Source organism: Podarcis pityusensis, assembly GCF_964106645.2.
Source record: "Podarcis pityusensis genome assembly, chromosome: 4".
Classification (NCBI taxonomy): domain Eukaryota; kingdom Metazoa; phylum Chordata; class Lepidosauria; order Squamata; family Lacertidae; genus Podarcis; species Podarcis pityusensis.
Window position 1 is genome coordinate 34,395,343 of NC_138027.1, and position 14,079 is coordinate 34,409,421.

The following is a 14,079-nucleotide window of genomic DNA, read 5'->3' on the forward strand; positions in this document are numbered from 1 at the left end:
ATCATTTTTCAAGTACACAACCTCTCAAAAACAGTTTACAAAATGTTGAAATTATACGGGATCAATAAAACAGAAATATAACTTACAATTAATTTTTATTTGGATTTTTACTATATTATTATTATTATTATTATTATTATTATTATTATTATTATTAAAGTAGGGGTATTTAAAATCAGAGTCGTCATAGCGATCATAGTTAAAAGTAGAAGTCAGCATGTGTTCTCTTTTTTAGCTCTTCAAAATATGGCAACCCTAGCAAGTGGCCTATAAGGCAGAGTTGATAAAATGTACTTCTGACACAGTTGTCATCAGGACACACAGAAGAAATCCAAATCTAGGCGCACATCCCACCTCCAACCTGCTCTTTAATGGAAAGTGTGACCCTGTTTCAAGGAGGCAGTTTCTCCCAAAGAGATGCACTCACCTGTCTTGCCTGGATTTATTTTGGTTTGCTCATCCTTGCCAGTGTTTTCCCCAAATACTTACTAGCTAGTATTTTACAAAGATGTGCTTATTAATTGCTAATTTCAGGCTTGAAATGAGGCATGGAATAAACAAAACTTTCCCAGCACATGTGTAAATGACTTCAAAAAGAGAAGACACATTTCTAGGAATTCTCAGTTTTGTGTGTGTGTTTTGGTACTAACCACAATTTCCTTTTATCCGAAAAAAGGAGCAGTCTTGTGTAATAACAAAAATGTGGATGACGGAATGTACTGAATATACATAATAAGAGAGATTCCCCTAAGCTAACACAGCAACAAATAGTTACATTTTTCCATATCCAAAGCCAGGCTCTATGTGCTAGGAAGGAACAGCTTCAGTGCTAACTTCTTATCTTGTTGCTATAGTAATAGTAGCGTTACCAAAACTGAATTACAGCTGCATGCCAAAACATCGCTTAAACTGTACTGGAGCAAAAGAAGGCTGACACTACTGCAGCTAAATTGGCAAGATTGTGCTAAGCCTCATCAAGGGAGAGCTGAAGGATTCGCTCTCTGAAAGGCATTGTTGCAGAGGTGATGCCTTTGATCATCATAACACAACTTCTTCCCTACAGCAATGCCTTCTAGGTCACAATAGGGTATAAGAATCCAAGGCAGAGAGATGGAGGCAGAGTAGATGGAAAAGCTTGTCCTTCATGGTCTCTAACCACTTCTTGCTACTGCCCTTGTCCCTCACCACCCTGATCCTACTTTACAATCAACCCTTTTGCTGCTGCTAACATGGTGGCCACGCCAGCAGTGTTCTCTGTTGGTGAGGCAGCCAACAAGATTATGTGAGCTGTTGTTGCTTTGTTGCTGTACCTAGATTTTTTTGTAAAAAGGTGTTTCAAGTTGCTGCAGCAAAGCAGCACAGACACGTCTCTTCCTGGGCAATCTGGACCTCCTTCTCAGGAGGAGAGAAGAGAGCTTATGTTGGCAGGGTTGCCATGGTAGCAAAAGCAAAACAACTATTACAGGAGGCGGAGGAGTGTGGGAGCAGCTGTAGGAGGAGCAGAACCCATCCCTCACTCCAATAAATGGGGTCTGAAATATACTAGGAATCGAGTGTGGATTTCATGCTCTTTATTCAGCTCATAGTAGTGAGGAATGAAAGTTTCCCCAAAATATCTGCTTTATATACATTATTTACACAATGGGCTGCACGTGATTGGCTAATTCTGGGATTCTCCTGTAGGCCAATCAGGGTGCGGATTCACTTCCACCTGGAGCCGGATTGGGTGGTTCCTGCGGACCAATCATACTGCTGCATTGTTCTAGGACCAATCAGACTGCTGCATTCTGAATCCTATTGTTCTAGGATCAATCAGACCGCTGCCTTTTGGATCCTATTCAACTCAGTACATAACAGGGTCCTTCCTCAGAACTAGGAATGGGGATTGGTCAGGTGCACTGGAGTTTCACATACTGAACAGGAGTTTCACAGGATGGGTGTGTAGGTGGCAGGAGCATCCAGCAGCTGGCCAGATAGTGAGGGAAGTGTGCAAAGGCCTGATAGCACCAATTCTCCATTCCCAGCTTCTGCTACCAGAGGCAACTGTCTTATTTTGCCTCAGGCCTGCCCCTGCCTAGACCCTTATAATGATATGCTGCCTGAAAGACTGCTGCAGACAAGGGCTGCATGGACTTGCAAGCATCTGGACTTGTAGGGCAAGTAGAATGAGGTTTTATAAAAATAGAAAACTGATCCTGATTATTTTGAAGATGCTTTTATTGATCTGTAAGTTGCTGTAAGCTGCCCTGAGTCCTGTGACTGTAGGAAAGAGGAGGGTAGAAATCGTCTTAAATAAAGCAGAGCAAGTGGTACAGAGCTGCCTGCCTTTGTCTCACTTGCCACTCTAAAGCTATAAGAGCATTACACTAAAGGGCCTAATTCTGCTTGATAAGGGAAGGACTCAAGGGATCCCTGCAAAGGATGCGAGAGCTAGTGTGGTGTAGTGGTTAAGAGCGGTAGACTCATAATCTGGTGAACCAGGTTTGCGTCCCCGCTCCTCCACATGCAGCTGCTGGGTGACCTTGGGCTAGTCACACTTCTCTGAAGTCTCTCAGCCCCACTCACCTCACAGAGTGTTTGTTGTGGGGGAGGAAGGGAAAGGAGAATGTTAGCCGCTTTGAGACTCCTTCGGGTATTGATAAAGTAGGATATCAAATCCAAGCTGCCTTTCTCCTAAACTATCCTTGCCCTGCCCAAAGTAAAGTCACTGCATGTCACAATTATGTGGCATGCAAGTTTATAGAGATCTCTGGTAGGAGCAATTATGGACATGTGTTTATGGCGCTGCATTTGCTTTGCTGTAATTTTGTGTGGGCGATTTTAATTGGAGACACACAGCAAAGAGGGCACAAAAGCTGGTGGAGTGTAACACTAGAAATTCCCTGTCATTCAATGAAATTTATTGCTAGCAGATTCAGACTAGACAAAGAAACTCATAATTTATGGATTTTGCTGCCACAAAATACGGTGACAGCTAACAACTTGGATAGCTTTAGAAGAGGGTTACACAAATATTTGGTTAATGGGTTCCTGAATGACAATCGGTCATAATGAGTTATGCCCACAAGTTGGTGGAAGTAACTGCAGAGTGGGTAGCTTATGCCCTGCTTGTTGGCTTCTTGGAGGCATCTGGCTGCCCCATGTGGAGAGCAGGATGCTTGAGGTGATGGACATTTGGTCTGATCTAGCAAGCTTCTTCCTATGCTGATCTAGCAAGCTTCTTCAAATTCAGCTTGGCAGTGTCTGGAATACCTTTAGCAAGAGAAGTTTAAGCACTTTCTTACTGAAACCTTGCTGGGAAAGGTTCTTACTTGTGCTCTTGGCCATTTTCTCAAGTTCAGCATTCAGTCACAGGACAAGTTTAAATAAATACTTCATGGAGCACATACAAGAGGGGATAAATCATTCCTTCATCATGTGACTACTCTGAAACATCTAGTGCTATCCTTAGCCAGAAAGAAAATCCTCAGCTAGATTACCTCAGGCTCAGAATAACAGTCCTTGTGTTCCAATAAATGAACGTAACATGGACTTCAGCACTAACTCAACTGCAGTATTAATGACAGTATAGTGTCACATCGAAGAGCACTTGCAGTTCACCTTCAACAAATAATTTGCAAAACTAGGCGTATATTAAAATTGCAAATGGAAATGGAAAGTAGACAGTTCAGAAATAAGCAATGATTTCATTTCAAAGATATAGATTGATGTTGTATCTAAGGGTAAAATCCTAGGCATGCTTAGCTGCAAGGAAGCCACACTTAATACAGTAGGACTTACTTCTATGTAAGCTTATATAGGATTGTGCTTTCAATTGCCAAGGAACTAATAATCAAGGTAATTTTAACAGAAAGGGCTGCAGCTCAGCTTTGCATGTCAGCAGTTCCCAGCGTTTTCAGGTTGACTGAGGACAGTGGCTCCCAAAATTGCCCCCACGCAAGAACCCCTTGAAAACTGCTGATGGTCTTGGAGGACTACTTAATATTATTTTTCTGCCTGCTGTGTGGTTGCATTGTGCTGTGCTAGATGCTGTATGATTTTTAATTGCATTTGATGTTGCTTCATTTATTTATTATATTACATTTGATTGTATCAGCTTCCTATGTTCCTAACTAATGCCCATTTTCAGGAAGCTGACATCGCTTTAAAAGTCTCCCCTCAAATCAGTAAATGGCAAATCCATGGAATTCTGTATGACTTTGTACTGCTGGGGCTGGTGATTAGAATATAGTTGTGCTGCAATTTTATAGGATCATGTATGGCTTACAGCCACCAATTATTATAAATATTACGTGGAAGCCAGAAAACCTTTAGCAAAAAAATTAATGTAAAAAGTCAAAGTTATCAGCTGCCACAGAATACACTGTAAGAAATTACATTGTTTGACAAAAATAAATGAAAGCACATGTTGAGGTTAAGGGCAAGTGTTACCTAATGCAACACAGATGATCAAATGTAGAAATGATTACAGCTAACTATACTCTTTGAAAGAGCCAAATAACAAGCGATTTGTAATGGAGAACAGTGGGTGGCACAGGGCTGCCAGGCATTGGCACAGAAGTGCATCTTCTAGGGTTAGCGACTGGGGCAAAGGCTGAACTTTCAAAAGGGAAAAACAAAACACACCTCAGCCTGAGAGTATTTTCTAGTGCACCATCAATATCCCAGTTAGTAAACTGAAATACTGTTGGATAGCATTAGACTTGGTAATTTCACTGAGAAAGTCATAGGTAATCCATTCTGACCTTTCTCCTGTTTATCTTGATTATTTCACTCTGTTCACCTTGCTCCTTCTGCTAAAATCAAAGTTAACCATTGCATCAGTTAGGTTTATATTCACCACAAGGTGATTTCTCATCATTTATCCATGGGTACAATGAAGGTGCTCTGGTCCATGAGGTTATGAAGAGTCAGACACGACTAAACAACAAGAACAATGAAGATGCCTGTAATGAAGGCAACCTCATAACTGTATCTCCCTTATGTATATTCATAGGATTTTGTCCAGTGATGTTCAAATGTTATTCAACTTGTGCTGCAGAACTTTCCCTTCTTTTCATCATGTCGCCTCCAAAGCTGCTCCAGAGGGTCTTCCCAACCCTCTGGGGCAGATTTTGAGGATCCACGAGGGCCTGCACAGGACAGGGAACATAGGGCTGGGGAAAGTTCCTTTGTAAAAAAATATAAGATTTTATTAAGACTTTTCATAGTATATTGCAATAAAAAACAAAGTCCTCTTTCTCTCAAGTAGATTTTTCCCACACAGAAAGAGGTGAACCCTCCCAGCTCTCCCCTGGGAGCTTCCCTTCCCTGTCTTTCACACAGGGTCCTTCACCAACCATCCATTACCTTCATTTGTGTGCAATGAGAGGGGGGAGTTCCATTGCGCAAGTGGAAATCTGTTGTGTGAGTGGAATGGCAACATTGGATACAACCCACTGATTGTACCATTTGACAAGACATCTCCATACATGCATAGTGGGCTCTGCCTTTGGGAACCTGCTTTTACAGGGTTCTTGAATAGGGAGGTTCTTCAGACTGAAGGCACATACGTTGGAGTCTGCTGCACCTTCACATACATTTTTGTTTACACTGCAAAATGGTGAAAAGGGTTAAGATGATACAAGTTTAACAGCATTTGTTAACACCAATATAGATTTCTTGCCATGCTAGAAAGGGGTATGTGGAATAGCAATGAAAATGGAAGGTTATGGCAAACAAAAGAGAAAAGGAATAGGCTAATCATCTGGTGTTAATTCTAAAATGCTGGCTGGTTCTTGTCCTTGGGGAGAGTAAGAAAAAAGTTGACCTACATTTTGTTGCCTATGGGTTCCAGTTCTAACATGACTGCCTTCCACTACACTTCCAGACAGCATCTTGGCTCATTCCACCACACACAACATCCACAATACACTAGAGAATGAGTATCTGTAAACTCATCTTTTGCTACGCCGTCCATAAAAGCAAAAGCATTATGTTTTCTTTACCTGGTAAAGTTCACCAGCTTTACAAAATAAGCTTTAGGAAATGGGAAACAGAGCAATAGTCTGCTGCACGATAAAGCATCTAAAACAGACTCTAAGACCCAACTTGTTTGGTCTTGTTTCTATATCACAGATTCTTTTTTAGCTGCATAGTATTTACTCTGCAATGTTTACCAAGTTCCATATCATGCCAAGTGTTTTCTGTTTCACTATATTTCTGTCAATAAGCAAATGTTTTTATTTTACAGAGTCGCATATAATCAGCATACTGTTTGAGACTTAATTCAAGAAGCCTGGAACTCTTTTGTCATTGTAGTCAGGTAAAGCTAAATCTGTCATCTGATCTACTTTGCTGACTTGTCCCCTCAAACCCAGGAAGTATTTGGGGTTGGATGAGTTAGTCTTGCCTTATTGAATACAGTTCTGGGAGGTACCCTTGTAAGAACAGCCTGAAGGCTAATAAGAATATGAGGCACTATGGAAAAACTGGAGCATTTGTTTTTATTTCAAACTGCTTCAATACAGTAATGCTTCAATACACTGGGGAACATGTAATAACAAAGTTTCCTTCTAGTGCACTTTGGCGTCAGAATTAGACTGCCCTTTTTGACTGTTCAGAGAGCAACACTGTTTCAGCACCAATGCAGAATAAGCATAATCAATTCAGAAGATCTACCTGAACTTGCTGACAAAATAATCCCAAAAGGTGATCAACCTTCTCAATGAAATAAAGAATCATCAAATCAAAATGTGAAAAATAAGGAGTGCTCCAGTATCAATTCAGCTAAAAGTTTCATTGCCACCACACCCCTGGAATGAAGACACTAGACAACCATTGGAATTAAGGGATCATATTTATTTAATCAAGGATCTGCAATGGGCTGACTCAAAATCTAACTCTTCCCAGCAGGAATAAATAGCAGGAAGAAACTCCGAGGAAGCCCAGATTTTCTGCCTTGTACAACACTGCCCTGGCTTCGTAAGGCTGGATGATACATTGTGGGTCTGCTTTAAATGCAACCTGAGTTTGTGTTTATGCTGTTCCATCTCACCTCCACTGTTCAGTGTTCAGTGAGAAGAGGCCTCCCCTCCTTTCCCCCCCTCAAGCCAGCCAGCAATAAGAGGTAGGTTGAGAAGACTACTCTCCACCTTCTGTGAGATGCCTCCTAGCGCTCACCAAAGCCTATTCTTATTTGCCCACACTACCTGCCAACAAGTGACAAAACTGAATGGGAAGTGAAATATGCCACTGCATCCCAGCTGAATCAAGCAGCATGGAGAAACCAAAAAGATATGGTTGCCCTCAAACAGTGGAAAGACCAACAATCATTTCTTTATAAAATCATGCGTCCTCCAGAAGGCAACCAGCTACACCCACAATTACAAATGGGATGAAGTGTCTGATGAAGATGTCACATTTGGGAGAAGATAGGCCATATAAATGCTAGCTTCCTTACCACTAATTTGGTGGCCCCTGTCCAAAAAGATCCCATGGTGCCTCATTCCATGCCAAGAAGGTGTGGGGCAAAATTGCCTCCAGAATAAGAACCTAAGAAGAGACTGATGAATCAGGACTATGGGTAGTCTGGCATCCAGTTCTCACAGTGGCCAATCAGATTCCTGTGGGAAACCTGCAAGCTAGACCCAACCACAAGAACACTCTACCTCCCTGCAGTTTTGGGCAACTCATTTTCAGAAGCATGCTGCCTCTGGTCATGCAGGCAGAGCATAGGTTCCATCATGGTGTTATGGCCTGGGACTTGGGCTCTGCACTGGATCCTTTGCCTCAGGCATCATCTGAGCCATGTCTGGGGCCTGATCCTGAAGAGTCCCAGTCTGCACAGGTTCCCCTGCAACAAACACCAGCTGGGCCGAGTCAGGGGCTTGAGCCTGCCCTGGCTTCAGATGTGGGGATTAACTCATTGCCTTCACTTGGGCCATCTTACAGCTGCTCCACTTCACTTACAGCTGCTCCACTACCGGTTTGGTCAGGGGAGGCTGAGGTGGCCCCTGGGTCTAGTAACCCACCAACGTCTCCCGAGCTGCAGAGACTAAGGTCTGATTGAAGGAGAGACCTGAGTACTCGCAGGAGGAGTGCTCGCCTTTGGGCGAAACAGCGAAGTGAGTCACTGGCGGATCAGGACCAGCTGCTACCCCAACAAAGATAAAAGGCTGTCAGACCCCACCCTAGGTTGCGGAAGCAACATCGCTGTATGCTAGATCCTGTACCTGTCCTTGCCTTGCCTGGTTTCCTGCCTCGTGTCCTGCCTTGGCCCTGTTGGACTGACTCCCAGCAGAACCTTCGGATTCTGGACTGATCCTGGACTGCGTTTCACAGGTTACCCTCGGGCTCAGCACACATGGCTAGTAGCCATGCATAGACTTATCTTCTATGAATTCCTCTGATCCTCTTTTAAAGCTATTCAAGTTGATGTTCACCACTGCCTCCTGTGGATGCCTGTTCCACAATTTAACTATGTGCTGCATGAAGAAGTAATTCGTGGAGCATAAGGTTATCAGTAGCTATGATGACCATCTTCCTCCTCCACTGCCAGAGGAATTCTTCCCAGTGCTGGAAATTGCAGGTAGGCAGAGTGCTGCTGTGCCAATGTCCTGCTTGCATGCTTCCCCCAGGCATCTGTCTGGCCCTGTGACAAAAGGATGCTTGCCTAGATGGGTCGCTGGCCTGATCCAGCAGGCTCATGGTATGTTCTTCATATTATTGCTAGCTTTGGCAGCTGGGAGAGTCTGGACGTCAGGGCTGATGCTGGACATTGTGCCAACTACGGTGGGTGGCTCCACTGCCCCTGCAGCACCTCTCCTCACATCCCATACTTATTTAAAGTGGTTTGCTGGTGCTAAATGTGTGGCGACACCCACTGCCTCTCTGCTTTCCCCTCCTCTTTGCCTTGCTTTCCCAAGGAGGGTCCTTCCTCACAGCAAAGCATCTTGGGCAAGGTGGCCTTGGGGAGTGTCTGCAACACTGCCATTTCTCTGGAAGCATGAGAAATTATCTTCTATGTTTAGTTTAAAGCTGCAAAGTTCACTTTAAACCTTTAAGTGGTTTTTAAAGAGATTTTCTAGCTGCTGTGGAAAAGCAAGTGTTTCCTCCCAGGCCAGTTCAATCAAAATGTCTTGCTCTAAGAAGAACTATCCCTGTTCCTGCCACCCAAAGTGATGTAACAGTTTGCCTAATGGAAACCCTGTCCTTAAAATTAAGAGAAAAGGTAACCCTTTTCTGTTGTCCATGCAGCCAACATTTAATCCTACGACAGCAACCAGCACTAGCTTTTCCATCTTTTTATTTGCCACCACACCTTCATATTTACAAGCTGTTTCTGCTTCATGCACAAGTCCAGCTGGCAGACATCAAGGCTTGAATGGCCACATCTAAAAGCAACAGTAGTACTGCTCCTCAAAATCTGTAGGATGTTGCAGAAATGGCCAGAGCTGGTGATTGTGTCACCCTGGTTTTCAGAATGGCAGCAGTATGTCCCCTTCCGTCATAACCCAAAATAGCTTGGGGAGAAAACCACACCTCATTCCTATTGGCGACACTCTCTTCTTGAATTATCTGAACAGCTGATAAAATCTACCTGCCAGTTTAAACCTGCGTGGCACCAAGCTACTAAATCAACTCTTTTCACCCAACTTAGCTACCTGCATTCCACTGTGCACAGAGCACTTGCCTTATCTGCTACCAAGTTTATGCAACAGCACCAGCATTGCCAATGGTGAGCTCAGCATGAATGCTGCTATGACTATAAGTGAGAGCAGCTGGCACTAATGCATGCCCAAAAGCTAAATAAATGGCATACCATAGTCAACATTTCATAGCTTGCAATGCCACGTGGGTTCACACAATTCAAGGTCTGCTGTAACCAGGCTTATTAGTTACGCTGATGCCTGCAAGTGCTCAGGCTCTCGGTGAAAGATGCTCTGATCATAGCTATGTAAAGTAGGACTAGGCAAGCTTTTTGCCCACGAAGGTGACATGCAGTGGTGAGAGGGTGTGGCTGGCAATGGACAGAGTGCGGCCAATGGTGGGTGGGGCCTTTAATACACACACCAAACTAGCCCCCGACCACTGACTCTCATACAGCCTTCCCACTACTTCTCTCACACATACACACACACTTTGCTTGCTGACTAGCACAGTGGCAGAGATCTTTTCTGGACTGGTAACTGTGTTATCTGGTTGCTAAATTCCTCTGAGAAAGTCATATCTTCCTTCAAAATACCCATAAACAGCTGAACTACGTGCAACTTCAATTGAAAATCCTTGCCTGTGCATAAAAATAACATTTAAATTTCAACTGGTGCTGCTCAGTTGGCACTGAATTTGACAGGGCCTTCTTGGTGGTTGTTTCCAATTTATGGAATGCCCTCCTTTGGTGAAGTGCCTCTGTCTCCCTCACTATTAACTTTGAGAGTAGTGATTTTTAAGCTTTCCTGTTTATTCAACCATTTGAGGGCTGAATAGTGTTCCTGGCAACCTTAAAATTATAAGCTGTGAGGCTATGTGACAGCTTTACATGTTTTTAAAAAATGTTTTTACCTGTTTTATATGGATTTCTTTACTTGTAATTTTGCTGTTTTACCATTTTAGTGTTTGCTGCCCTGAGCTATTGTGGGAAGAAGGAAGGGCAGGACTGAAATTAAGTAAGTAATAACAGTGTAAATTACAAAGCATTTGTTTAACAGAACCATCCTATTCATAGGTACACAGGAAAGTTTTAAAATAAAGTGTCAGAAGACACAAGTGATTTTGTTATGTTCAAAGTGAAGGCATAGGGTGGAAGAAAAGAATTTTTTCTACCAGCATTAACCACCGTGACTTCTAACTGCAAAAAGTCACAGACCAGTTATGTGGCATTAGGACAGTCTGTCAAAATCATGCACGTGCAAACATAATGAGCTAACCTTTGCACACCTGCTTTTGCAGTCACATAACTTGTTTTTTCATGCAGTGACGAGTGCAGTTATTAATTCTCTTTCCACTGCATTTCTCTAAGTAGCAAACCAACTTTCCAAGAACTCCTACAGAAAGTAGTATTTTCCCTGCTGACAATTCCAAAACTGACATTTTAAAACAGATGTTTCTCATCATGATATTCAGTCAGGTGCCTGTGGAAGTGGCAGCACCTCAGAAAGTAGAACCTTCACGTTGTAAGCTTCAGGAATAGCATATTTGTGCAAACAGCTTCTCCAATGGCCCTGCAAGCAATTGGCATACAAATGTCTCACTGGCTCTCTTTCCCACAGCTGCAGGAAGCAAATTTTCTTTCCTTGCTTGTACCAGGGAAAGGAAATCCAATTTCATGACATAAGGCCAGGAAGAAGTAGATTTCACATCCTGGCGTGGTGGGATTCTAGAACCATAGAGTGGGAAAGTTCAGACATTGGAATGGTTAAGTCTACCCATAAATAAATCTGGCAAGAGAATCTCATAGGGATTATGAAGTGACTTGAAAGCACTCTCTTCAGTGGGAGTCCTTATGCTGAATTTATATGTGTGCCTTGTGAATTGGATTAAACAATACTGAGAAAAGTGTGCATTGTTTGCACTTCAGTGTGCCTTGACTTTTTTATTTGACAAGACAGTGAAACAAAGAGACAAATCTTGTTTCTAGAATGCAATTCCAGCCAAACTGAAATGTTTTGACAAAGGACACAACCCTTCAGTATATTTCTGAATAGTTAACACAGCAAAATAATATATTTTTTTAAATGTGCAGCGTGTTCAGCAATAAAAAATAATCTCATATTACAGCTATAGATGTTGGAGTGGCTGCTCACACTTACTCTTTTGCAAAAGGGAGAGCCATTTCAAACCAAATGAAGAATAATACACAAGTTTCTCAGCTGTTGACATAATTTGAGAGGTAGACTTGTGGCTTTGTTTTACTATACTGGGGGAATATTCCTCCAGTGACTCAAGCATAAAATGTAAAGCATTTTTCCTTGCCATAAATCTACACTCAAGAATAGTTATGGCTATCATCCCACAGAAATGGATAGGAAAGACAAATAAAACCATCTGCAAGGTTTGCGCCTTGGAAAAGATCCATATTCCAAATGCAGACAATACATAGTATTTAACTCCAGAGTGTAATGACACTGCTAACTGCTAACCTATATTCATGTATTTTTTAATGTTTAGATGCTTCAGAATTTGAGGTATAGCCCCACACCACAGGAATACTTGTCTAGGAGGAGTGCAAAAATATAGTCTATGTAACAACTCAATATATTTCATCAGGAAGGATAATGAACACAACTTCCATTCAACGATAAATGGGATAGCATTCCAAAATTGCAAAATTTCAGAAGGAAAGTCAAGATGAAGGATTATTCAGTATTTTGCAGGTGGAAGAATATTGCTGTTATGACCTCAACTTGGTCATACAGACATCTTCATGGATGCTGTTCTCTGACTTAGCATTCCTATAAGCAACTGAACATTTAAAAAGAAAAAAAAAATGTTTCTCGTATAAATTGTCTTCTTGAATCATCTGCAAAGCACACTGTGTACTTAAAAAGCATTTCAGCAAAGTCAACAGAAAAATGTCAAGTCCACAAACTGTAGTGAAACATGCTGCTTTGGTGCCAAGGTGCTACAAAGTATTTCTTGATCTTGATTTAGAAATATGGTATCAATTTTACATTACAGCTGGATGTTTTTTGTAGCAAGAGAATACTTGCCAACTGCCTGAACAACACAGATAAAATTAAATTAATAGGGATTGGGGTTATGCCTTAGATTTTACATATCTTCTTTCAGACTATTGAGAAGGAAATCAAGTACAGTTCTTGTAACACTCCCCCCTTGCCTCTTCCAAACATGCATTTCAGTAGAAAACATAAGCACTTTGAAAAACAGAAAGCTTACAAAGATGGGGTGCACCCCACCCACATTTCCTAGTGGTCACATCACCAGTGTGAATAAGAAGTAAATGTGCAAACAGCCAGCAAAATCAGTTTTCATTAGTTTGCAACACAGATTTCCTCATTGGAATCATGAAACTACAAATCATTTGCTTTGTTTTGAGAAAATTTTTTAAGCTATTCTCTCATACATGATTTTTGCCCTTTTCCCCATTACATTTCTTTCTCACTCTCCTTTCACACATGCTGAAAACAAGATTGTCTCATTAAGACCAATCACTCCCCCTCACCCTCAAATAAAGTATAAAAATAATCACATCTACTTGCCTCTTGGCAATTTCTGAGCATTTCCAAGGTTTAGTGCAATATTTCCACAGAAAAGTAGAAAGACCAGCCTTGATATCATGCTTTCAAACCCAAACGTGTACAGTTAAAGATGCTGAGGGTGTCATGCAAGGTAATGCAAGCTGCAAAACTGTTCTCTGTCACAGAGGCAGCAAAACTTTGACAGGAGTTTAGTTTACACTGTGGGAGGAGACAGTATGACATCACACCATCTCACTTGAAATGAGAAGAGAATTAAAATACAAATGATATTATCAATCTCTTGCCTGAAACAGAATTCCTGTTGCTGTCAACTGAGCACTCCATCGCAGAGATTTACAAAATCTTAACGTGCAATCACTTGTGCTTCCCGTTTAGATTGGCAGGAATAATTATACAGGGAAGATATGTTACTGTACTTAAGGAGACTAAGTAGAATTCTGTGGAAACAGACTTTTGAAGCACATAGAAAACAAAGCTTGACCTAATTGATTTAACAAGAAAGAGGGGGGATTAGTGGATACAAAGCAGATGTGTTCAAGAAACAATGCAATATGCTTAATGAATACAGTCATTAATATGAAGTGGTAAATGAAGAGAAACAACCAATCTTTGGGGGGGGGGGGGGAAGTAACATCAAATTAGAGCTCTGAACCAAAAGAAGCATGCAGCCAGATAAGATATAGTTAATAAACATAATCCAAAACATAGGCATGCTAAAGACTCATGGATTTCAATGAGACCTAAGTCAGGTACAAAGTCACAACTATAGTAATAATCACTAGACAGACAAGATCTGAGACCTCCTTGACTCAAGGGAGTTGTGAACAAAATGTGCCAAGTGGAGAGGGCAGAGTCTGATACCTGTAAGAGAGTCAGAGAG

At 41.8% G+C, this 14,079-nt stretch overlaps 1 protein-coding gene across 39 annotated transcripts in view; it reads right to left on the reverse strand.

The window, feature by feature from the left end:
* ABI3BP (ABI family member 3 binding protein) overlaps window positions 1–13,385 on the reverse strand; it is a 134,025-nt gene extending 120,640 nt beyond the window's left edge. For 34 of the 39 annotated variants that reach the window (XM_081002597.1, XM_081002599.1, XM_081002612.1 and 31 more), the window contains exon 1: window positions 13,200–13,384. In XM_081002597.1, coding sequence (XP_080858723.1) covers window positions 13,200–13,278 — 79 coding nt within the window. In that variant the 5' untranslated portion in view covers window positions 13,279–13,384. Of the gene's footprint in view, window positions 1–13,199 lie in introns of all 39 variants that reach the window. The other 5 variants (XM_081002627.1, XM_081002626.1, XM_081002625.1 and 2 more) reach the window with 2 other exon arrangements.
* Between the last annotated feature and the right edge of the window lie 694 nt (window positions 13,386–14,079).